Source organism: Mytilus californianus, unplaced genomic scaffold (assembly GCF_021869535.1).
Source record: "Mytilus californianus isolate M0D057914Y unplaced genomic scaffold, xbMytCali1.0.p SCAF_4, whole genome shotgun sequence".
Classification (NCBI taxonomy): domain Eukaryota; kingdom Metazoa; phylum Mollusca; class Bivalvia; order Mytilida; family Mytilidae; genus Mytilus; species Mytilus californianus.
This window is the reverse complement of record NW_026262690.1, coordinates 119,747,383-119,773,839: the sequence shown is the minus strand read 5'-3', so window position 1 is coordinate 119,773,839 and position 26,457 is coordinate 119,747,383. Positions and strand designations below refer to the sequence as shown.

At 30.5% G+C, this 26,457-nt stretch overlaps 2 protein-coding genes across 5 annotated transcripts in view; one reads left to right on the top strand and one right to left on the bottom strand.

Annotated features, from left to right (window-relative positions):
- On the bottom strand, positions 1-24,369 carry LOC127699192 (tRNA pseudouridine synthase Pus10-like). Its single transcript, XM_052202957.1, has 19 exons — positions 24,335-24,369; positions 21,947-22,078; positions 20,478-20,597; positions 19,778-19,864; positions 17,415-17,449; positions 16,309-16,420; positions 15,562-15,623; positions 15,197-15,248; positions 11,299-11,372; positions 9,969-10,054; positions 8,520-8,645; positions 7,191-7,247; positions 6,448-6,524; positions 5,253-5,308; positions 4,634-4,751; positions 3,849-3,892; positions 2,627-2,725; positions 1,606-1,705; positions 1-139 (listed from the first exon to the last, which is right to left on the bottom strand). The coding sequence occupies exons 1-19, from the start codon at positions 24,362-24,364 to the stop codon at positions 80-82; spliced, it is 1,527 nt and encodes a 508-aa protein (XP_052058917.1). The 5' UTR covers positions 24,365-24,369; the 3' UTR covers positions 1-79.
- A 26-nt stretch (positions 24,370-24,395) lies between these two features.
- Positions 24,396-26,457, top strand: part of LOC127699181 (ral GTPase-activating protein subunit beta-like) — a 57,379-nt gene continuing 55,317 nt past the window's right edge. For all 4 annotated transcript variants that reach the window (XM_052202924.1, XM_052202925.1, XM_052202923.1 and 1 more), the window contains exon 1: positions 24,396-24,482. The gene's annotated coding sequence lies outside the window, so the exon portion shown is untranslated. The remainder of the gene's footprint in view (positions 24,483-26,457) is intronic.

Genomic DNA, 26,457 nt, shown 5'->3' with positions numbered 1-26,457 from the left:
TACGATAATAAGATTTGAATCTATTTCATTAGTTTTTAGTTTATTTTCAATAAAATTTAAAAACTAGTATCAAATATGGCTAAAGTTCATCAGGTGTGTGGTTATTCTCTAATCTTTTTGGCCATTCCAACTCTACTGACTGAAAAGAAAATAAGAAAAATGGTAATCAAGTTCCAATTCAGTCAACAAATTCTGCAAACATTTATTTTTTTTTTAAATTAGCTCTTACCAGCCAACTTTGCTGATTTCCCTTTGCTATTTTTTTTATGTATTTATACAAGAGAAATTCAACATTTTCATGACATTTTGTAATTATTTATTTTCCCTGTAAGCCAAAAAAATAATAAAAATGCAAAAATAAATCGCTAAATTAGTTTCATACATATTGGCTAACATGTCATAACATCAACAGAACCAAATGATGCTGACAACTGACATTACAAAGATATTGATGAAAGCTTTAAAGGGGCACTAGCTACAAGATATATAAAAAATATAAAATATGATTTTTTTGTTCAATCGATAATGAAAGTGAAATAGTGATATAATATATCGCTTTTAGCAGCCAGTATGGTTCAATTTTTGTCAAAATAAGCTAAAAAACATTGATGATGAATTATTCACTTGCAAGTGAATAATTCAACCTCATTGAATCCCTATTCATGTGAACTTCAATTTAACCCATTAGCTAGAGATGGATACCGCATGCTTTGTGCGTGTTCAATTATTTAAATGAAAAGAATGTCAACATTGAAAGTGAAACAAAGGTAAATCATTTGATTGACTGATTCGATCCACAAAAAATCATTCTTATACAGGTAAAAAACGATGATTAACATATATTTTTAATCTATAATATGAAATTAAACAGACCTAGAAAAATCCAAATGCACGAGTCTGATATCTATTTATGTCTATATTTATGTTTAAATCGCTTATATGGCAATCGGAGGTGTTCAGAGGTCAACTCGACAGTTAATTAGATGGCGTCTAGACTAAAATACACACCAAACGAAGCTACATATTATCGAGCCCATGCCCGGTATATTGTTTATTTTAGACTTTTTTTTATTTGGATAAATGTTTTACATTGTTATAAATCAAATATGAGAATTTGACAGCTAGTGCCCCTTTATAGCCTAAATATTGAGGTCGTATTTAAAGAAAATTGATGAATGATAAAACATCATGGATTACTAAAACACTCAATTCAATAGCTAAAACAGATTATCAAGTTTTTGTCATTTGGCATAATATTTTTTTTCTTCAGCTTTTAAAAATGAGGTCCTATGGTACCCCGGTAATACTACATAGCACAGTGTTAATGTACAGGAACATGTTTTTCATGTCAGTCAATAAAAGAAAGACAATATAAGCTATAGTATAATATAGTATAACAAAGCTATTAACTTTAATCTGATATGGGACAGACTAACGAATGGAACAACGGACTTACAGACACACAGACCAAAAAACATAATGCCCTCTTCTACAGTAGAGGAGCATAAAATAAATGTCAGGTTTAATTATTTGTCACATTCTTCCTATCTCGTTTTTTGCGTTAATAATTACATTATATTAATTACTGATTTGACAATACCTTACCTCTACATCTAAAGTTAATATATCACACTCCATATCGAGTATTGTACAAATGTTTGGTTTTGTTCTACCAAAATCTCCATGCACAAATTCTTTTATATATCTATATGCTGTTAAGGAAACATAGCTTTATATTTACAGTATCCTCACAGCTTCTAGTTTGCTCTTACTAATGCTATTATTTTATGTTAATTGTTAATGTGTTTTTACTAGTAAACAAACATGTAGCGGTTTAATTGTACTTTTAAAATATAAGTCATTTCACAAATAACTTATAATCTACATGTACTTAAAGAAGCGACGAAAACTGTTTACTGATTTAAATCAGGCCCAAATCAATTACCAGTAGTGTAAATTCAAAAATTTTGCTTGCACTTACTATTGCAATGGACCCAAATGGGAGATTATCTAATGCTGCATTGAAATGATGCTATCCTAATTTAATTGCCATTTTTTATTTTTGAGAAACCATTCCAATTAATTTTTTTGCAACTATAAAAACATCACAAAAAAGATGAAATTACAGTATCTACACTGAATTCATTAATTTGCTTTGGTACCAATTTTGTAGATCCTTGTATATTAACAAATTCAATACTGGATATGTAAGACTTTATCTATTACTTGGTCCAGAAGATAATCCACATCGGCTACTGATAATAGTAATTGATTGTTGCTAGTATCAAATTTCCCATATTACCAGTATGAAAGTGAAAAATACCCATATATCTAAAGTTGTTTATTGAAAGCTGTTCAATAATTGTTAAAAATACAATATAAAAATTTGATTTATAATTTTTTTTTTATTGCAATGGTCCAGGTAAGCAGCCAATGGGACATAACTCTGTAGGAGAACTGAACAGTTTTTTTAAGTGATTTTTTTTAATTTGAACAATATTTTCCCCCAATTTAATACATTTTAAACCCCAAATTGTTTTTTTTTATTGTGGCTCCAATTACTTATTTTGCTTTCAAGGTGATATAGAAATTAATTAACACAAAATTTGACTAATGAAAAGGATACGTTCCTGCTTGAGTATTTAGAAGAAGTATAAAATGATGGTCATCTTGTAACTTGGCAGACATACTGTGAACAGTCCTTTCTCTAGTGGCTAGTGGTCTTCTATAAACAGAAATAGTATATTATTGTGTATTTTTCACAGAGGAACTTTAAACTTATATTGTTGCAATGTTTTATGAACATTTTAAACTTGTGAACCTTAAGTCTAGTAGTATTACCGTTAAGAGTATTTTCAGAGGTTTTTCAAGTCAGGAAAATGTTGTCTTCAGCTGTCAGATACTTTGGTGCAAATTAAATGTTTTTATAAGAAATATATATATATATATAAAATAAGAAAACATTCAGATAGGAAACTAATATGCTAGATGAAATTGTGCAAATCTACAGTTCTTGGCTTCAATGACTGCTAGTTGTATGAATTATACAAATAAACTTTAATGGCGTAATGAAATTTAATCTTTTTTCATCATGTTAGAACATTTGTCTTGTTTCAATGATTAGACACTGTCATTTTCAAAAGGCTAGAAGTGATATAAGGTTACATGTGATAAAAGAAGTGAAAAGTTATCTAGTTCCTAAACGACCCTGCTGTCGCATGGTAGCATTCTTTGCCATCAGATTCTGATGTTGTGGATTCTACCACTGACCTGACAGGAAAAACCAACAATTTTAAACATGGTAGTTCTTGCTTTTCTTATGAACATGCAGTATTTAGAAGATAGTAAAAAGACAGATCAGCTTAGCGTCAGAATAATATCTCTGGGTAGAGTGAAATATATTCTTACAGACAGCTATGTCAAATAGCTTGTTTAAAATCTGATTCAGCGTGTCTGTCTTGATGAAAGCAGGATGCATGTGTCTGCGGCTCTTTTCACAAAAATTTTAAAGAGTAAATACACATTTCAGTATAATCTACCAACAATTTTAATCGTTAGATTTTTTTGTGAAAAGAGTCACTGTTTCTTAGCACATTGATACAGTAAAATATCAGCCATGAGTCACTATGTTAAACTTTACCTTTTACACATATATTTTGTCATATGAACATCTCATGTTTTGTGTATGTTGGTAAAGATGTGTCTAATAAGCTTTTTGATGTCTTCTTTTTTCATATATATTAGAATATTTTTATGCATAAAGCTTTTATAAGTGCATCTGATGATCTAGAGGGATAGGATAATTCTCAACTTGTGATCCAGATTAGAATTTAATTTCTTGAACATACCTGTGTAGGACTCTTATTGGTGTCTTTTGCTGCATGACCAAATCCTATAAGGAAAAAACATCAGAACTGCTTCAAATTAAAACTACTAAAGATAATTATTACGAAAGTAAATATCTAATTTATAGAGTAAATAATAAATCAAGATGTAGTCTGTGTAAAACACACTGGTACAACGTGTGATAGCTGGTTTATAAAGTTTCCAGACTGTTTTAGTGATTATGATAAGGGATTCCGTGGTATCAATTCAGAAAACTGACTCTGTCTCTGAATCTAAGTTATGTCCTTTTTTGTTGTTTTTTTCACTACCCACCTACCCAAAATGTTCACATAAAAATCTGTTAATTTACAAATGAAAAACCCTTGCCTTACAAATGACATCAGAAACAAATCTCCTTTGATTCATTTTTAAAGACGTAGCAACACAAGCACAGACTCTTGCTTAACAAATTTTATTGCTATTTTTGAAATTCAAGTTTATAGAAAGAAATTTCAAGAAAAACATTTGTAAACAAAACTTCTACCTAAATTTTTTGTCACATGTATTACTGTGGATAAGTTATTTTTTCGTTGGATACCAATATTAATGTTAGTGGGTTTTGTAGGTACAGGCAAATTACAAATTTAAATGTTCAAAGAATTACAAATTTTTACATCCTTGTATGCAGACATTGGCAAAACCACGAAATCAAATATCCATCTTAATGCAAGTTTTCCTCAATCCATGAAAATTGGTATCCACGAAAATAAATGATTCCACAGTATAAGCCTGTCCCTATCCAACAAACCTTGATAGAATCTAATTGTAACAGTTTATCAGCAGTAAGAGGTTCAGCAGCCCAGCACAATGCTGAGTAACATTTTGTCTTTTCCATTTCTCCTTCCTTTAGATTATTTGTTTCTTCTCTGTAAAAAAAAATGTTCACTTTAAATTATACAGTAAATATATCATTAATTTTGCAACAAAATTAAGATGGCTTCAGAATATTATTTCTCAGTAACAGAAACTACATACCCATTTTTATAATTCTTTTATTAAAATTTAAATTTGTATTTTTTGTGGACATTCTATCTCTGATTTACAATTTTTAGCTGCAGACTTGTAAAACTTTTCATGTAAATGTAACTTTATAGCTTGCTGTTCGGTGTGAGCCAAGGCTCCATGTTGAAGGCCGTACTTTGACCTACAATTGTTAACTTTTTATACATTGTGACTTGGATGGAGAGTTGTCTCATTGGCACTCATACCACAGCTTCTTATTCATATGTGATTTTTTACAAACACAGGCTTTAATAAGTTCCCAGTCGATAAATGTTTTGTAATTATTAAAGAAATTACAGCTCTTGAAAAAAGTTTTCATTAAATTGCCTCCAAGAAAATGAGGTAAAGTTAATGCTGTACCTTACTTTGAAACGATCTGTAGATCTTGAACCTTCACATCTGTTGAGTTTTTGTTGATTTCCTGAAAATTAGCATCAATAAACAAAATGATATGACATACCACCCATTGAAAAAGGACATACAAGAAAGAAGTACATATTTTACACAAAGCATTTCCTAGGCATAGCTGTAACTTTGTAAATATGTAAAATATTTGGGTAATTTTAGTATAAAATGAAAGCTTCCGTGCTTGGGATCACTGTAGAACCCTTGTTAAAAGTTTCTTTGGAATAACAAAAATAATGTATGAAATTCAAATAGGATGGCATATTTTGCCGGTTGCTTCGATCAATCCAGAATAAGGTATAGTTTTGACATGAAATGACTGTCACCTTATTTGAACTTAAGACAAAATAGCTATGAATGCTTGAAATTGCAGAATTTAACAAAGAAAGCAATGGGGCTATGAATAAATGGTTTTATTTCATATACATAATTCATTGATCATCTAACAGTAAAATTATTAGCTTTATGCAGTGAGACAGGAGTGAAATAAATAAACCAGAGAAAATGAAGACTTGTAATTAGAACACTGCACTTGTTAACTTCAACTTTATTGTATTTTTTACTGATTTTGTATGTTTTTCTATGAACTTGTACTTAGTTTTTAGAGAATAAAGCATCTATCTATCTATGATAAGATATTTTGTGAATATTTCTTAATACCAGTAGTTTTTTACTGGTTGACATTCTAGCCTGTGAGGAAATGGTTAATTTATAAGATGATTATGGGCTTTGAGCTGGCTTTCAGTGACTGTTAGTATTCTTACATTGGTTCTTTGTGTCTTTTGTTTTGTTTTGTCTTTTTTCTTTGTGCTTAGTACTTATCTGATTGTGTTGTAACACCACTGTCTAAGGTTAGCAGAGGGTTGAATGCTCCTTATTTATGTGCCTGTCCCAAGCGAGGAACCTGCAAACCAGTTTTTGTCATATTGGAGCTTTTTATAGTATGCATTTTGCTCATTGGTGAAGGCTCCTGTAAAACTCCAGTAAATCTGAGGTATAGTCACTTCAACAAAGTTGTTTAACTGAACCAAATCCTATTTCAACAGTTAATGATTTCTTAAAAATTTCTCTAACAATCTATACAAAACTGACCAATTGCTAGAAAATTGATAAAAAGAATAAATGTTACTTCGAAGCTGACATAGATACACCTACTTGTTGTAAAAATATCATTTCTTCCTCTGTTACTGTAACTTTTCTTGGATTGATCATTTCTACAACAAAGGGTCTACCTGAAATTAAAGGTAAATACACGACCCAATTAATAAAACAACAATAGAAATGCCATCCTTGAATAATAATGTTTTGATCTGTATTATTTAATCTCACAGTTGATTCTATCGCAAGGGATTCTCAGTAAAAACTGTGCACCATACTTTCTCAGGTTTGTACACTCCAAAATGACAGTTTTTGCAGCCAAATAACTAAAAATCCTAGGTGGTGCATGGGCGTTTCTTCTGAAATTTGTTCATGTGTGCACAGAATTTCATATACTACCCTGGAAGTAATTTTGTGTTCTTTAAAAGTCATTAAAAGTTATGCAAAGAATTGATTGCCATATTTTTATTCATGGTTTGAATTGAATTTTATTTTCTTTCAATATATTCTATTTTGTTGTTATACTGTGTATTCCTTTATTTCTTGCGGATACCAACTTTAGTGGATTGAGTAAAACGTGGATATCAAATTTCGTGGTTTTGCTAAAGGGTGGATACAAGCCTAAAGAAAATTTGAAATTTGTTGTACATTTAAATTTGGGGTTCACATGAACCTACGAAATCCAGGAAAATTGGTGTTCCACGAATAATAAAGAATCCACAGAACCAAAGAAAGACAACTCTTGTATAAACATATAGAAATAGAGTGAACTTTCTTAGTTGGTGAAAACTGATATTTACCTGAACCTAACATTCTCACATCTACATCCTCTCTACCTGAGGCTGAAAATCTTCCTTCTGAAAATTTTTAATTTTATTTCATAAATGCATTACTTTTTCAGCAAACAAATAAATGTTGATTATTTTACATGTATAACTAACAAGAGATTAGATTTTTGCAATCATTTATTGTTGTGATTGTCGAAAACAGGAAAAAAATTAAAGAATAATTATTACAATTTCAGAAAATGTTGCGTACAAATTATGCTACCAAATTTTTAATCGATCCATTCCCAATTGAAGCAATAATTAAAAAATCCCTTAAATTTCATAAGTGCAAAATACTCCTTGCTTTAACTTCCTTACTTACACCAAATGGGTGAAATTTATCCCGTAAATCTGACATATAATTATTTTAAATATATTAGCTTAATATATTCTTACTAGTAAATACAAGTATGTGTAATATCAAAGGCAATTGTGCTGTATCATCAATCTGTTATGATATCGATATATGTCAAGAGTAGCAAAAGCTTTATCAAACCCCTAATGATATGTATGCTGTCATGTAATTGATATCAGTCATTGTTATAAAGGCTCTATCAACCCCTTAATAATATGTATGCCGTCATGTAATTGATATCAGTCATTGTTATAAAGGCTCTATCAACCCCATAATAATATGTATGCCGTCATGTAATTGATATCAGTCATGGTTACAAAGGCAATATCAAACCCCTAATAATATGTATGCCATCATGTAATTGATATCAGTTATGGTTGCAAAAATAAAAATAAGAAGATGTGGTATGATTGCCAATGAGACAAGTCGCCACTGGACACCAAATTACATAGAAATTAACAAATATAGGTCACCGTACACCTTTATCAAACTCATAATCTGTATTACATCATGTCACGTGAAAAAACATCTACTCCAGGTGTATAATAAAGTGTATAGGATTTGGCTTTTTCAATATCACAGACCGTATCAAACCCTCAACCTATATATCCTAGAGCAGAGCTCTTGGGATTATATTGGTGTTTCTAGGGTGAGATATTTAAAAAGTCATATGATATTCTCAATTCAAACAATAAAATATTAAAACTATTTAACATATAGCTTACACTTATTCATTAACTAAGGGTTGGATTCAATTTTCAACAATTGAACAATTTCATAGAATATATAAACAAACAGAGAAATGTTAGAGTAAAATAATGAAACCGATACAAGTTGGTTCTATGTCAATTCACCCCTTAATTTTCCCACATCATCTCTATTTTCAAAGATAGAAAAGTTGAAACATCTATCAATAAATATCATCAACAAACCGAGAAACCTTGTACCTTCATATTTAAATGTCTTTTTGATAAGATTACAAATTTCTTCTTCCACTGAGGATTCGCCTTTCCTTTTACCCTCAATTATCCACGGTGTCTGACTCAGCTCTCTGCTGTATTTATTATATCTACCTGAAGTAAACAAATCGATGTGACAACTAATGTTTCCTTTACTGTAAATCAACTAATTTTTATGACATTGGCAAATGAAAAAAGACAATATAAATACAAAATTGCAGTAATTAAACTATTTTTTAAGGCGTTTCTGCTCTGGCCTTCTTCAAATAAACCAATTTTAAGACATTTTGGCCACTGGCCTTCTTTAATTAAACCATTTTTCAGACTTTTTCACCACTGGCCATTTTCAAGTAAACCATTTTTTACGACGTTTTGGCAAATGGTCTTTTTCAATTATAACCATTTTTAAGACGTTTCAGCCACTGTCCTCTCTAGGTAAAACTTATAGGAATTTCTACACAAGAATATATTACCGTATATCGTTTTTTTTCGTGTCGTTTTTTTTTTGCGATTTGATGACAAAATGGGCAGGTTAAATTTTCGCTGAATGTGAAAATACACGCGAAAAAATCACCGTATTGTATTGTTAAAGATGTCAACAACATAAATTTGAATGACTGACAGATAATCGATTACATATAAATATGTGTATAACAAACGAAAATACACATATTCGGAGATCTTTCAATAATGGTTTAAATCAAGTCCATTGTGGCATGGTAAAAAATGATGTTTTAATCAAGTTTGTGATGATATAACAGAGCATTTTGAAAGCATATTTGAGTAAATAATTATATGTTAACACTAAATGTAAAATGTTTGGGTTATGACAACAATCAATAGACGTCGGTAATTAACATTTTTGAACATGTCACTAACTTCATTGTTGTCAAAAGGTATGGCATGTATGATAAGCCAATTTAATTATTATAAAAACAGATATCTCAAGTACACACTCTTGTGATCTACCGGTCAACACAAAAGACTGATTTTATATATAATGAAATTTCATCTTTAGGGTTAATGGGTTAACATATAAATTCTATGTAAACTCGATAATTAGTTTTATCTATGAAACGCTTAAAGAACAGCTGTAAATCTAGGAATATGCAGGGAAATTTATGCGGGGTCAAATTTTCGTGTTTCTGTAGGTGCCACGAACAAAGCGAATATTAAACACACGCGAAAAAACCTGATATACGGTAAATACATTTGAGATTCCTTTTAAATTTAATATACTGTAAATTCAGAAATTGTTCGATATTTTCATCATTGCGAAAATTACTTCTGGATAGATTTTGCCAAAAAATAAAAACATTCTAAATTTTGATAGCATTTCTGAAAATCGTAATAATTACTCTCACTTTTTGGAAATTATTCAATATTCGCAATAATAAATGCACACAAAAATTTCTGAATTGACAGTATTCTACAGACCTGCTACAAATACTGGTTCATGAGAACATTTGATATCCAGAAAATTACACAAACTTTTAGGTGGTGATGGTGGTGTCTTATACAATCTGTAATTATACAAAACAATATTTCACTGATACCTGAGTTTTCCTTCATTATACAAAACAATATTTCACTGATACCTGAGTTTTCCTTCATTATACAAAACAATATTTCACTGATACCTGAGTTTTCCTTCATTATACAAAACAATATTTCACTGATACCTGAGTTTTCCTTCATTATACAAAACAATATTTCACTGATACCTGAGTTTTCCTTCATTATACAAAACAATATTTCACTGATACCTGAGTTTTCCTTCATTATACAAAACAATATTTCACTGATACCTGAGTTTTCCTTCATTATACAAAACAATATTTCACTAATACCTGAGTTTTCCTTCATTATACAAAACAATATTTCACTTATACCTCAGTTTTTCTTCATTATAAAAATGACTGATGATAAAGTTTATTTTTTAGGAAAATTTAGTCTAAATTTAAACTTTTCAATTTTTTTAGGTAGTAACAATTTACCAATAATTTTTGTATAAATGTTACATGAATAACAAGACTATGAAAAAGGAAGTACAGTACATTGGGTTATCTTAAGAGTCGACTTTCTTTGGTAGAGTTGAAAAGAAACAAACAGGGTATATGACACCAGATAATCATAGCAATATAATAGTACCCGTTACATTATTCCATGTTTATCTTGAATTTATTGCTTCTTAGAGTTTTACATCCAAGTTGAATACAAAATGCTATATTGAGATAATGAACATAAAATGAATGATATAAAATGGAATTGAATTGAAAAATATGAGGAATATGGTAAGGTTGGAAATATTTATCCTCTAAACTCTAAAATGAGCCTTTTTCTTTATGAAAAATAATAGAGGAATTTTATTGTGCTAGCAGCATGACACTCTCCTACCACAATAGCAATGGGTTATTTCTCTACAAAGGAACTTGAATTGTCTTACAGCTCTTCTATAAAAGCATGCAAAGCAAACCTTTGATCAACTTGCTTGCTATGTTTGCTTGGATGTTTGCAAACAATAGGTAGGCAGAGTTTCAGTCTGTTTTATATATACTGGGATTTGATTGGACAATAAAAATTGACATGCAATGAAGTTAATGTTTATTGTCCAATCAAATTCCATTATATAGTAAACAGACTGAAACAGATTACCTACCTTTTGTTTACAAACATAGCAAGCAAGTTGATCAAAGGTTTGCTTTGCATGCTTTTATAGAAGAGCTGTAAATTGTCCTAAACTTTGGACACAAGATAGTTTTCTTACCTTTTAAACAAATCTTCTGACATACTGTCTAAAGCTTTCATCACATTGTTTCTGGTAAAAGTATCATCAAGGTTCTGGAAAATTGATGTTTAAATATAAAATCAGGAGAAGATAACCCATTGATTCTAATGATCTTTTAGACGTCTTTCAAATTAGTGCATCTTCCCGTACAATTCCAATGTCATAAATGCTTTTTAATATGTCACAGTAACAGTTGGAAAGCAAGTCCTTGGAAACGTCCGTTGTCGTCAAGTTCTATCAGCAACAATAGCAGGGGGAATTAATTAGGTGGCGCTACAGTCGTCCGTGACGTCAAAAAGTCCGCCAAATCAATCGGCTAAAAGATTGACGTTTAAAGTTTTTATTTCAACTTGTCATGCTTTTATTATATTTGAATTTTTAAATTTGTAGGTTTTGCGACCAATATAGTTTCAATACGTCATACAAACATTATCAAAAATAGCTTGTTATTGCTATTTCTTTATCCTGTCCGTTCTAAAAAAAATTCAACCATCTTTTTTGTTCGCCAAAAACATCGATTTTTCATAACTTGACGTTTGCGTATCCAAATACGGAAAAGAACGGTAATAATCTTAAATTAAACTTGGTAAACTATTTCAAATTTCTGCACAATTTTGAAGCCATCATTTTTTACTATTATACATCAATTTTGGTGACCACCATTCATGTCAATTTGTACCTGGTTTTGGCTGCATTTCTAGTTCAAAACAGTGAAGTTCAACTTCTTTTCATTGTACCTGTTTCCAAAGTACTCTAAAATACTGATTTTATTATAGATATGAATGAAATTGTTATTAAAAATTGTTGTTTTTCACAATTCCATACGATACCTCCATTTTAAAGTAATTAAAACCCTTTTTGATCCCCTACACAAATTGACGGTGACATTGTTTTCTTTTTCAACATACGTCATATAACGTTTACAAAATATGTGTCAGGGTCATGTGCATAGTGAAAATTTACACATTGGACAAGTGAAACAACACACAAAGTTCTTCTTTATGGCGTTTGAAACTATAGGTCTAAGAAAATTTCATTTATACTGGAAGCAAATATGACAAATTAATGATGGCCTATGGATAAACAAAAACACAAAAATAGCAATAGAAAATGCATTGCAAAGAAAATTTCAGGAGGAAAAACATGAAAAAAGGAAATGAAGGTCAGTTAATTATATTCATATTTTAAAAGTTAAAAACCTTGCTTATTAATTATCTCTTTACTAAGTAAGCTATATTAATAAGAGCAAACACTAGCTTTTCAAGTCAAACAAGAAATTAATTCATAGAGATGTGTTCTTACAAAATTGAATTTATTCAAATGGCAAATTTTTGTCAAATTTAATCATCATTGATCATTATTAAAGTAAAATGCACAATATTTGTCATACCAACTTTCATTTCTGATATTAATATCCAATTATTCAGGTAAAATATACAATACTTTGTTTATAAATATGTAAAGCAGCAGGTACAGCAACCTGAAGAGAAGAAGCCCCATTTTTTTTCAAAAAGTTTACTTTCATAAACTATAAAATACCCTGGGAAATTAGACATGGGCTACTGTGCTAGCTAATCTAATAGTTGAATTTTACAATAATGATTTTAAAATTCAAAATTATGTCACTTTCACATATGATTTTAAGCATTACTTTTTAAAAAAAAAAATATCATTTTTTTGGTAAACTTTTCCTTTTTCTGTATGATATTTTCTAGGCAGTACTGTACTGTTGAATTAAGAAACATAGGCTTGAGTTAAAAGGCTTTTTTACTTTGAAGAAACTAAATTGTGACACTTGGTCCCACTTTTTTAAAATATAAATGGTCAGTACTATTTTTTTTTCAGAAAGATTATTTAAATTGTATACAGTATGTTTTATTGCATTAAACATTGTTAGAAGTAGTTAAAAAAAAATCCATTAGGAGTGATCCCATATCCCATTAAAAAAATTAAAAACTGAAAGTAAATTTCATCAGCCAGAGCTAATTTATATCAATTTAGCTAGGTTTCTAGATCTGATTTTTACCAATTTTTTGTCTTTTATTTTTTGACCTGTAATCCTTCTCTGAAAAGTAGGGAAGTATCTCGTCTTAATATTATAATAACATAGTTGTTAATCGACTTTCTATTATTTTCTTCTTGATTTTTGTAAAATAAACTCCTTTTTATTCATTTTGGTGGGTTTTTATTTTTGACTGGTGATATCAAGGGGAGATAACCACTTGCACAATTCGGCAAAAAAACCACCGCTTCGTGTTGAACATAACTTGACGTTTGCATATCCAAAACTGTATTGCCTAGATATTCATATCGAGTGTTTGTCTTAATGAGATGCTTTATTAAATTTAAATTCAGCCCATCATTTGTAGTTTCCTCGAAAATATTTAGATTTTTCGATCAGGAGCCTTGACAATTTTCACACAAACTTCAAGTTTGAAGATAAAATAAAGAATAAAGGACCTTGAGTTGATGTGTAAGTTTTGACGAGTTAAAACTATGTATATTCAAGATTATTTTGATCAATAAGTTTTTACTATGACAGTGGTATTTTAGTGAGTAAAAGTGAGGTTTGTCTCATCCGTAGTTTTACTGAATTGTCACGGTCACGTGACTCTATTGTTGCTGATAGACTTGGGGTCAAACCATGACCTGCTTTCCAACTGAGTAAGAGTCAATTGTTCAATTAAGTCATTTATGTTGATTGACCTCCAATCAACCTGTGTAACTCAGTCATAAAAAAAAACTTGAAATGGGTGTATACATCTTTAGGTAAAAATAATGTCTTCATTAAAAGATCAAGCTTTAAGTTGCTATGGAAAAGTATCAAATCTAAAAGAGACTATCAAAGAATTACCATCATCACAAAATTCCCCCAAAAAAACAAAAAAACACATACAGATACTACAGAAGACACCAAGAAGGTTCTTTAGCTAAAGAGAATTACTGGTATAGCTGAATATACAGTATTGGTTTTGCTCATTGTTGAAGACTGTATGGTAATTTATAATGCTAACTTCTACGTCATATACATTCTGGTGGATAGTTGTCTCACTGGCAATCATACCACATCTTTTTTTTTCACTGAGGTTCCTGACTTGAAACAGACATGTGAATATGTCAATAGAAGGTTTTTGACTGGGAGAACATGGTTTATCTTTTAGTTTTGAATTAGCTTTTAGTAACTGCAAGTACTCTTAGATTTGTATTATGTGTCTTTTGTCTATTTGTTAGTTCCTTTTTTATTGTGCTTTGTGCCAATCTGATGAGTCAAGCCTATTCTAACTAGTTGTTCATATATAGTGCTGTTACACCACTGTCCCAGGTTAGGGGAGGGTTGTGTGCTTACAAACATGTTATACCCCCACATTTCCTATGTTCATGTCCCAAACCCTGAATCTGTAATCTAGTTGTTTTCATTGGTTGTTGTCTATTATATTTGTCTTTTGTTCTTTATTGTAATCTTTGTTCTTCTCTATTAATAGAGGTGTTAAAAAATTCCACATTGAACGACAGTTTAGATGAGTGGCTTGCAAACTTTGTTTGGAAGTTTGACTCAAGCATTGTTATTTATGATTGACACCTTAATACAATAAAAAAAATTCTACTTATCTTATAATACCAAAAATGAATCTGGAAACTGTCTTTTCATCATGATAAAGCTCTCATAAAATTCAATGAAGGTTTGACATAATTAGTGGTGTTTAAAAATACTTTGACTACAATTGGAACCTTAATGTTGATCTACTATTGTTGCTTTTTTTTTGTGGTGTTTCATGAAAAGTTATTTTTGTCTTCAAAATTAGATTTTCGCAAGTCATCCTTATTTTGGTTCAAATAAGGGTCTTAATGCCCCTATTCCTTCTCATATGAAGCTTACCCTGAAATTTTTACTTTTTCTTTTGACGAATAAATCAGGTCTCTCATCTGAACTGAAAGCAATAATTTAATTTTTTTTTTTCATGAATTATACATTTATTTAAAATATGTGTTGAATACACTAAAGGATTAACAACACTTAATTCCTATCAACAAACAAAAAGATTGCATGACCTTGAACCAGTAAGAAATGCTTGTCCTTACTATTAACATATCCATCAGTTAATACAAACACAAATCTTTTTTTTTTTTTCATGAGATAAAGCTTAACAAATCTTTAAAATATTTTTCCCATAATGCATTATCTGCTGAAGAAGTTTTAATTTTCATATGTCTTAACTAAAACCCAACATATACTTGACTTACAGGAATGCACACTCTTTGTCTGATCTGTCATAGGTAAACAACACTGCTATGTCAAACATACTCTGAAATATACAACATCACAGCTATGTCAAACATACTCTGAAATATACAACAACACAGCAATGTCAAACATACTCTGAAATATACAACAACACAGCTATGTCAAACATACTCTGAAATATACAACAACACAGCTATGTCAAACATACTCAGAAATATATACCATCATAGATATGTCAAATATACTCTGAAATATACAACATCATAGCTATATCAAATATACTCTGAAATATAAAACATCATAGCTTTGTCAAACATACTCTGAAATATACAACAACACAGCTATGTCAAACATACTTTGAAATATATACCATCATAGATATGTCAAATATACTCTGAAATATACAACATCATAGCTATATCAAATATACTCTGAAATATAAAACATCATAGCTTTGTCAAACATACTCTGAAATATACAACAACACAGCTATGTCAAACATACTCAGAAATATATACCATCATAGATATGTCAAATATACTCTGAAATATACAACATCATAGCTATATCAAATATACTCTGAAATATAAAACATCACAGCTATGTCAAACATACTCTGAAATATATAACAACACAGCTATGTCAAACATACATTCATATTAAATTCATATTGAACTGAAATGTTAGATAAACACAAATAAAACAGCAACCCAACATTATAAGAGAAAAATAATTAATCTGCCTACCTTCTGATCAAATGGCACATTGATGAGGTTAGATAGCAATGGACCGCACCTTAACTTCCATGCTTCTTTTATTGATACAAAATCTTGCAATGTCATAATTTCATATTCATCTCTGAAAAATAATGACATAAAAACTCTGAATTTCTGTTGTGTAGTATAGAGTCGAAAAGTCATAATTGTCAACTGAAATGAAATAAACATCATCGCTATTTTCTTAAAACAGAAAATAACACTATTTTTTAATTTGCTGCTTCTTTAATCAGAAATGTTGCAGGATTGCTCAAATAACAAAAATGAAAGCCAAGGATGTATAAATGCTTGATTACTGGAGGAGGTTTATGACCATAAAACCCTAAAAAGAATAGACAAATCCATCCAAATTTGCCTGGAGGAGTTGGAACCTTAGCTTTTTTTCAATTTCTGAATTTATCATCATAGAATTTAAAAAAGGAACTTTATAGATGACTTTTCTACAGAATCACTTATTACAGGCTCATGAACAACAATAAAATAAGAACAAGCCGGTTTACTGATTTAATTTTAATGTATTTATTGCTTTGAAATTTTTGGATCTAAATTTCATTCAATAGTATATGTTTATATAAATTACCTACTGGTTTCATATCTAAATGTGCATTATGTACATGCACTTTATGTTGGGATAAATTATCTCCCCTGTTTACATTTCAAATAGTTTGTTGACATTTGTTTTGGGATAATTATCTCCCCTGTTTACATTTCAAATAGTTAGTTGAACATTTTGGGATAAATTATCTCCTCTGCTTACATTTCCAATAGTTTGATGATATTTGTTTTGGATTGCTCTCAGTTGCATAGCCCAAATATCAAAGAAAATAAGGCAATTCACAATATGCAATTTATAGGTAATTAAAGGATGTAATGAAAAACAAAGGTATTTGTCAACTTATTTAGATGAAATCGTACATATTTTGCTTAATTAGCACACCTAGGACAAAAAGTGGAGGAAAATTTGCTGTAAATAGAAAGGACTTTTAAAAAACAAAATTCTTATAAAAGCAATAGTTTCGCATATTCTGATTACACTTTTACTAATAAGTAGTAAAGACAAAATAGGAATTACTTACTTAAACTTGTCTTGTAAATGTATTAAAACAGAATGCTGAAATAAAAAAAAATTTAAAACTGAAAATCAAGTGAGAATGTGTTGTATATATTGACAAGTCAACTTCATCATGGTATCTCATCTTATGAGAAAATGGAAATATTGTAAAAATATATTTTCAGCTTTTTCTTTACTCATTCTTGGCTAGATCATCTTGAGTTTACATTGTAATAGTTATATATAACTCAATGAAGACTTTACACTTACCATCTGACCAGGGCTTCCAAAATTTCCTGACGACAGCCGGACATTTTTCAAAGAAATATTTTTGACGGTCAATGATCAGCTGGATACTTAAATGTAACTGAGAGGATGCATAAATTGATATATGTGTCTAAATAATTAGTAGTGTTATATGCAATAAAATTATTTATAACTGTTTTGTTTTCTTCATTCTTAAAATAAATAAAATATTATCCTCGGTATTGTGTCATTTTTCTGTGTATCGTAATACAGTAACCATCATTGCATCAATCAGCTTCAGTACCTGACTGTTCTCATGTTTTTGTTTCTGTTTATATAATCTATCTTCTCTCTGTGAGTACTTAACACTTTGTAAATTAAGGCCATCTTATTTGAAACTGTTGATGTTGGCTTTAATTGCAGTACAACTTGATCATCAATACACGTGATACTTTTCTTTTTGTGTATTGATTACCTGACCACGTGACTTTTACAACTGATGCGGTATTTATAGATAACATTGAGGAGGCCCGATGAAGGATATTGTTTTAAACCGTGTAAAATCTACTGAACAGTGATAACATTTTTCTTTGTACAATTTCCCAACCTGATTTAGAAAATAAGGAATAAATAAAAACATACTCAGTTGATAAATAATTTAATGAATAACAACATGATATTTTATGTAAGCATATAACAACAATAAAATGTCAGAAGAGCACAATGCTGACAAACACACGCAATAAATATTACAATGAGCACATTGAAAAGAAGCACAGATCACAGCACAAGATTAGAGTTCATTTAGTCTAATTAAAGATTTTACATTCATGAGCTTGCTAAATGCATTGTTCTGATAAACATGGCGGTTACAAACGGATTGCCATTTGCGGATAGCAGGAACAGGGTCAAAGTCTTTAACATCAACACCTACTAAGCTTATCCTCATAAGTTGATCTAAAGCGTCAATACCTAGACTACACCTTAGTCGATCATAATTCCCACGGCGGGACTTAACTTTACGTCGGACATCACCTCTTTCTCTATAACATCGGAAATTGTCTGAATAAATTCGGAGCAGGCATTGTTCTTTTGATATAATTTAGAAGTGATCACGGCACCATTTAACTTAGTTAAATCATTTATTGACTGAAATTTGTCCATTGGTTTTTCCTATATATTTTAGTAAATTTTCCCCTTGAGAGTACCCCAGTATTTAACACGATGTACAGTGTTAAATAAAATAATATATATCATACTTATTCATTTATAAATATCCTTATTTGAAGAATAACTTTTGAATATCAGGATACTTTTAAAACTGAATGCTCATTTAAAATAATATCTATAAAGCGTAATTAAATAGGATGTTGTTCCATACACGCTTACATGTTTGACCTCGTTTACCGGATTACCTTTATGTACATTGTTATGCATCATTAATTCTATTGATAAAGATAAGCTAAGGACACCTCATCAAAGGTAACAAACCTGTAATCAGTGAATGATTTATGGCTTCAATATAACTTATTGAAGGGATAATTGTTTGACAGCTTGTTGTTATTTAAATAAAAGAAAACGTGTTTTTTCTACTTTTTATTGATGTACACAAGCTAAAGACCAAGCCGTACATTTATGTAGCCAGAGGATTAGACTAACTGAGACACTTCAAAGTATCTGAAATATGCTGCTTCTGTTTTATTAAACCCAATTATGACCGAAATATCTTTGTGAAATAGATTGCCACAATTATAAACTAAAATGCCCAAACGGACATGCCCAAAGCCCTAAACGGACATTTTTATCGATCGATAGTTGGTAAAAATTGAAATGACCGTTTCATGAAAATGCCTTGAATAACAAAATGTGGCACACCAATTCTATTTGACCGTTTGAGGCTGAGAGCAGCCGGTCTTTTTATGAAAGTTTCGGTCAAGTCCGGAATATATGACCGTTTTGGAAGCCCTGCATCTGACCTAAGATTTGTTTGTTCCAAAATTGTATTAAATGTTGTCTTATATCCATTTTAATAGTTCTTTCAAAACTGAATACATGTGAAATTGTCGTAAATCATTTGAAATTTTTTTTTCTTATGCACTGGTAGTATTGAAATTAACTGTATATGTATTAAAACCTCCTTACCTCTCTAACAAGAATACAAACAGGTATTGTCAGTGAACATATAAAAGTCTTAAATTCATAATCATCTTCCTCTACAGCTTTTTTAATCTATATAATATAAAAGTTTATTAGTTTCTTAAACATTTTGTCCCAAAATAAAAGATCTGGGATAAATAAAATGACAAGCAGACAGCTACTTAATACAAAAAAATATATATCTGGATGGCAAAATATGTTTTTGTCTGCATCTAAACAAAATGTGAAGATCAATCATGTGACCTGGCTATAGAGCACAATACAGCAAGCTTGTTCACAAAAGTGGTTTTTTTTTACTGTATCAATATGAAAAAACCTTAAAACCTCTACATATCTGGCCCTAGTTAAACAAAATTTAACTTATTCTTATTAATTCAATATCATAACGGTAATGGTGATAAGTCAAAGTATAGACCTTTGTAGATTGATTGATTCATTGTTGGTGATTAACACCACTTTCAGGCTATATCTTGGCATTCAGTTTTTATTGGTGGAGGAAGCCTGAGTGCATGGAGAGATCCACTAACCTTTGGCAGAAAAACTGAAAATCCAAGTAAATTAAGATTGAAGTCGAAACCCACTTGCCATGTGCTGGGTTTGAACTTAGTGTTGACAGACTAGTGATACAGTAGCTAAACTACTCAAACCGCCAAGATAAATCCCCCTAAATAAAGGAATGACATACCTTATGTAGAAATTCTTCATCTATATATGTCTGTAGTATACCTAAACAAACTGGACAAGGCGTAGTTAATGGAAACACATTTTCCTTCTTTAATATTGATTCAACCATCCTCTCAATTTCCTAAAAAAAAGAAAGTGAAACATGTGTAAAGTACCTATGTGAATCACAAAAATGTGCTGACGAAACTCTGTAATTAACCTTTTAATAGATATTCTTTCTTAATTCAACCAGTAAAAAGTGAACGCCTGTCTTCAAATCACACTTTTCAGTCACAAAGGACAAAGAAAACCATTTGCATAATAATCAATCTCTGATTAATCTCATTATAAACATGATAAAGTTGTAGCTTATGAATGAATCTTTATTGCAAAAGCATAAACATGCTATGGCAAAATCAACAACATATATTACATAATGTAAAGCATGGATAGACAGCAGTGAACAATAGGAAAATACTATGACAAATGTCAAGTTATGAGATCTAATATACACTGCAGATTTTATATAATCACATAATTTGGTAGTAAGAGACTTACTAGATGCTTGAAGTAAATTATGCCAAGAACAATAATATTATGGAAAAAATTGATTTCGCACAGATCTATAAGCTTGACAAACAAGAACAAAATGATATTTATCTTCAATAACACACATTTTACAGCATCTACATTAGCGATTTTCTCTAGGAATATTATTGTAATAAACCAACTTCAACTTTAAAGTTTAATGTTCCACTACGTAACTTTTAACAAAACATTATTGTTATAGAAATATATACTGGTATACTAGTATATAACAGTTTTACACCAAACATGTGATTACCAATTTTTTTGCAGGAGGTCCAAAAATCTATTTTAAATTTATCCACAGGTTTTTAAACAAAAATTCTCAAGTGTTAAAACCAAAATGCTCAGTTTGACCTAATGTAAATTACCAACTCAAATCAGTTCAAATATTATAATTAACTTTCAAAATATTTAAATCATAACAATTGTCTGTAATTGTTTGAATGCGGTCAATATGAATAAAAGGAGACGTAGGATATATGATACTGAGACAGCAATCCAACCAGAAAAACGACAAAAATTAACCAAAAGACATCTTAACTATACAACAAGAACTGGAAAGATAAAACAGTTCTGAATTTAGAGGTATTTTCAGTTTAAATTCTACCTTAATAACCTTCCAGTATACCACAAATTTGATAAACTTTATCTTGTTCTATGAAAGCTGACTATTTTCAAAGGCTTTCTGGAAATGTACATGTAACTGACCTAAGATTTTGAATTAAAAATATTTCTTTTAGATTCAATAAAGTGATCACTATAAATTGATATCCAGAAATATCACAAAGTTGAACAAAATCCCTGCTTACAATATGTATATTTACCTGTGTTGTCTGTAAACAATATGTATATATTCACAAAATGTACTTGTGTTGTCATTCTGTAAACAATATGTATATTTACCTGTGTTGTCAATCTGTACACATCTCCTTTTCTCTCACCAATATACCTCAGTATACATCTTGGACAACATCCAATTTCTCTCAATGTTTCAGTTATGTCCCTTAGTAAGTCAGTGTTTGAAGTTAACTTGGTCTAGCAAAAATAAATAAAAAAATCTTATGTAAACATTAGGTGTTTGAGAAAGATTAATATTCCATCATGAATCCAATTGATTAGCCTCGTACATAATGTAGATAGCAAATCAAATTCACTGATGTCTACAAGAGATGATTTTACCTATTCTGACATCAGACTCCGACTTCTTTTAAACTGAGTTTTACTGTGCATATTGCTGTGTTTGTTTATTCTACATTGGCTAGAGGTATAGGGGGAGGGTTGAGATCTCACAAATCATGTTTAACCCCGCCGCATTTTTGCGCCTGTCCCAAGTCAGGAGCCTCTGGCCTTTGTTAGTCTTGTATGTTTTTTAATTTTAGTTCATTTATGTTTTGGAGTTTAGTGTGACGTCTATTTTCATTGAACTAGTACACATCTTTGTATAGGGGCCAGCTGAAGCCTGCCTCCGGTTGCGGTATTTTCTCGCTGTGTTGAAGACCCATTGGTGGCCTTCGGCTGTTATCTGCTCTTTGGTCGGGTTGTTGTCTCTTTGACACATTCCCTATTTCCATTCTCAATTTTATTTATTAATCATTAACTCCAAACCTTATTTACTTAAGTTAGTTTCACTAAATACATGAAATTATGGTTATTGTACATACACATTTCCCTTGGCCATATTATCAATATTAAAATAATATACAGAGCTCTGGATCATCCATTAAATTTATATCTGTATTTATCGAATATAAGCCCTTTAGTGTTTTTTCCGGCGTAAGCTATTCAATCTCAAGCTGCATATTCAAGTAAACAAAACCTGGTATAAATTGAGAAACAGACATCAACTTGAATCAAAATGTCGATCTTTGAAAGTTCAACATACATAAAAATCTAAATACAGTTAAGTTTAATTTTTAACTAAAAACTACAGCGAATGAATTCTTGTGACGAGCCGATCCAGGGCGAACATATTGTAATTTGTAGGGTCGAACGAACACAATACCGGCTTCCAGAAACATAATCACATAGAATTATAGTTATCTCGTACCATTGAAAACTCGTACCAATGTCAACTCGTACCACTAAAAAAAAACTCGTACCAATGCAAACTCGTACCACTGCTAACTCGTACCACGGTAAATTCATACCATTGTAAACTCGTACCAACTTATTTAAATGCATTCAAATGGTGTTTAATGATGAATATATACTTTAATTTCCCTCAATACCTCGTAAATCTGTAAAGTGTATATAATTTGAAATTACAATGACCAATTTGTAGCTAATTTTCCTTGTCTAATTGGATAGAGAAAACCGTGGCAGATTGGCTTTGTTGTCTCCCTTGAGTAGACTCTTTTTTTAAACTTTTACCAGGAACATATATATTGACAGACGCTACCAAAATCCGTAAATCTCGGGAAGTCTCTGGGAGTCCGAGATTTTATCAATTTTATACTGAAAAGCGTATCAGATTCATTTCCCGTTAGATATACTGTTCCCAGCTTTTACTGACAACTATTTGATTTAATTTTTAATCATTCCAAATCAGTATCATTGAATAGATTTGTGTATTTTTCTTTTGTTTCTAAAAGGAATTTTTATTTAACGAAAGAATTTATTTATTGTGTTTTAAATAAACTCATCATAGATACCAGGATTAAATTTTGTATTTACGCCAGACGCGCGTTTCGTCTACAAAAGACTCATCAGTGACGCTCGAATCCAAACAAGTTAAAAAAGCCAAATAAAGCACGAAGTTGAAGAGCATTGAGGACCAAAATTCCTAAAAGTTTTGCCAAATACAGCTAAGGTGATTCTATTCCTGAGCTAGAAAAGCCTTAGTATTTCAAAATTGCAAAAGTTTTGTAAACAGTTAATTTATAAATATGACCATATCAATGATAATTCATGTCAGCACAGAAGTGCTGACTACTGGGCTGGTGATACCAAAACAAAATCATAAAACATTCGTATTTTTTAATATATTTTTAATGGTACGAGTTTGCAGTGGTACGAGTTCTGATTGGTACGACTTCCCAGTGGTACGAGTTTACGTTGGTACGAGTTAACTTTTTTGGTACGAGTTTACGTGGTACGAGTTTACAATGGTACGAGTTAACTTGCTTCCATCACATAATCTCAGTCACAACGTGTTTAAATAAGTGCCAGAAGGAAAGGAGAGAAAATAATGTTTTGTGACAAAAATAAACATTAGATATAACAGTTTTGGAGATATTTATCAATAAAATTGCGCCAACAACATTTAAAGGCAAATTTTAAAGTAAGACGAACTTGAATAATGGGCGCAGCCATCTTGTTCATCAGCGACATCTACAAACGGAAGTTTTGAAATTACCTCCCTTCTGTTTTGGACTGACCAAACCCTATCAGAAGAGACATTACCAGATATGCATTTACCATAAAAACAAACAGAAATACGGTAATTTTGTAAAATAATTTGACTCTTAAATACACTCCACATATTGAAGAAAATAAACCATGATAAAAATAGCGATTTGATATAAGAATCTGTTTTCGGATGCTATATTTTGTCCGAGTATTGACAAAATTGCTGCAGCCGGACCTTAGCAGATTTAGTGTCAAAGTGTCATTGCCCCAAAATAAAAATATTCCAATATCTTTTGTGCACAAAAAAGGGTACGACTATCAAACTGAACTATCAGTGTCAACCTGTTAAAATTGGATACAAGTTAAATCAGCACCTGGACAATATTCAGCACCTATAGAAAAGTCTTATTACCACCCGATCAAATTAACAAGGTACCATTTTGACTAGGTATGAAATGAACTATATTGAATGCCGAAGTATATATATAAATATTATATAGTCGCCGCCATGTAAAATTGGCAGCATTTATTTGAATCAAATATTTTGATATCGTCTTAGTACCTGTTTTGACGCGGACCAGAAATGACGCACCGATTTAATTAACGGTTTTATATTTCGAAACAAAAGCCGTGACGTCATCAACATTTGCTGTACATAAATGATGTTGAAGGTCATCTGACTAAAACAAAGATGCCTAAAACTCTGCCCAGAAATGTTATTATTGCTTAAAATATTAAAGACAATGCAATTTCCACCATTTTATTAAGGTAAAAAAAATTCTACCCTTCCCCGAAAGATTATCAGTCCTATCTCCACTTTGGTCAAGAAAAGTATGTAACCGTATGCTTCCCCATTTTGTGTTTTTCAAATCACGTGACTGTCATTTGACATGTTTGACATGGCTTTACATTTAAGCGGGAATCACTGTAGAACAAATGATCGTCGCCTATATAATTTTCTATGGTTTATCGATTTTTTTCATTCAATGTATGAAGTATACGTATGTACATATATAAATGTATTATTGTCAATGTTGTTTTATGAATGCAATTACTTTTTATTTTCAAATATATGGAATATGTATATCACTTTCATAAATTTTGGACATTTATATATCAAAATATAGGTTACAATTAAATTGATTAAAAATTTGGTGTTACAATCATCATGATCATTAAAATGAATGAAAATTTCAAAAGTTGTTAATAAAATTAAATCTGTTGAACAGTTTTAACTTTAAAGAATCCGGATTGAAGCAATTTTTCGATTATCAGTTACGTACAAGTGGTTTTTACTAGTTTGTTTACAGTGCGTCATTACTTGTACCCATCATTAGTTGGCAGTCGTTTTTAATGTTAGCAAACATGATTTTTATTGCTATTACTGTTTCAAATATCAACTGTTTAATAATTGAAATATAATAACAAGTTATCAATCTTTTATTCCATTCCGTTTTTCTAATTCTTTTAAATGGTAGATTAAATGCAGAGACAAAAACAACCTTAGGTGCGTCATTACTGGTTCCTGGGGATACTACAATGTATGTAGCTTGTTAGTTTGAGATGAGCTTTTCACTTGGCAGAACCTAAAATCTGCCTGAAAGACCATGAATTCTAGTCACTTTGGCACCTGGTTAAATGACACCTGGTCAAATCATCACCCAGAATAGTCAAATCGGCACCTGATGTAGTCATTTCGGCACCCATGTTAAATATGTTGAATATATATATTTTTTCAGTATTTTAAGCAAAAGATTAAAATAAAGAAGGGGGATGGCCAGAATTATTGTTAATTATCAAGTTCTTTTTGTTTCTGTACATGTACATGTATGTATTTTTTTCTGTCAATTTTATGTGTATTCAAGGTATTGGATATTTATTATGCATGTTTTAATCAGTTGATATTGATGAAAGGCTCACCGTCACTCATTATAGTTTGCCCTTTTATTGCTGCTGATTTGTTCATGATTAAACAACAGCTTGGGTAATGGCTTCAGCCATAGAATGTAATAAATTCAAACAATTTACTTATGTTCTAACTGCTTAATAACATGTGATGATTTTTA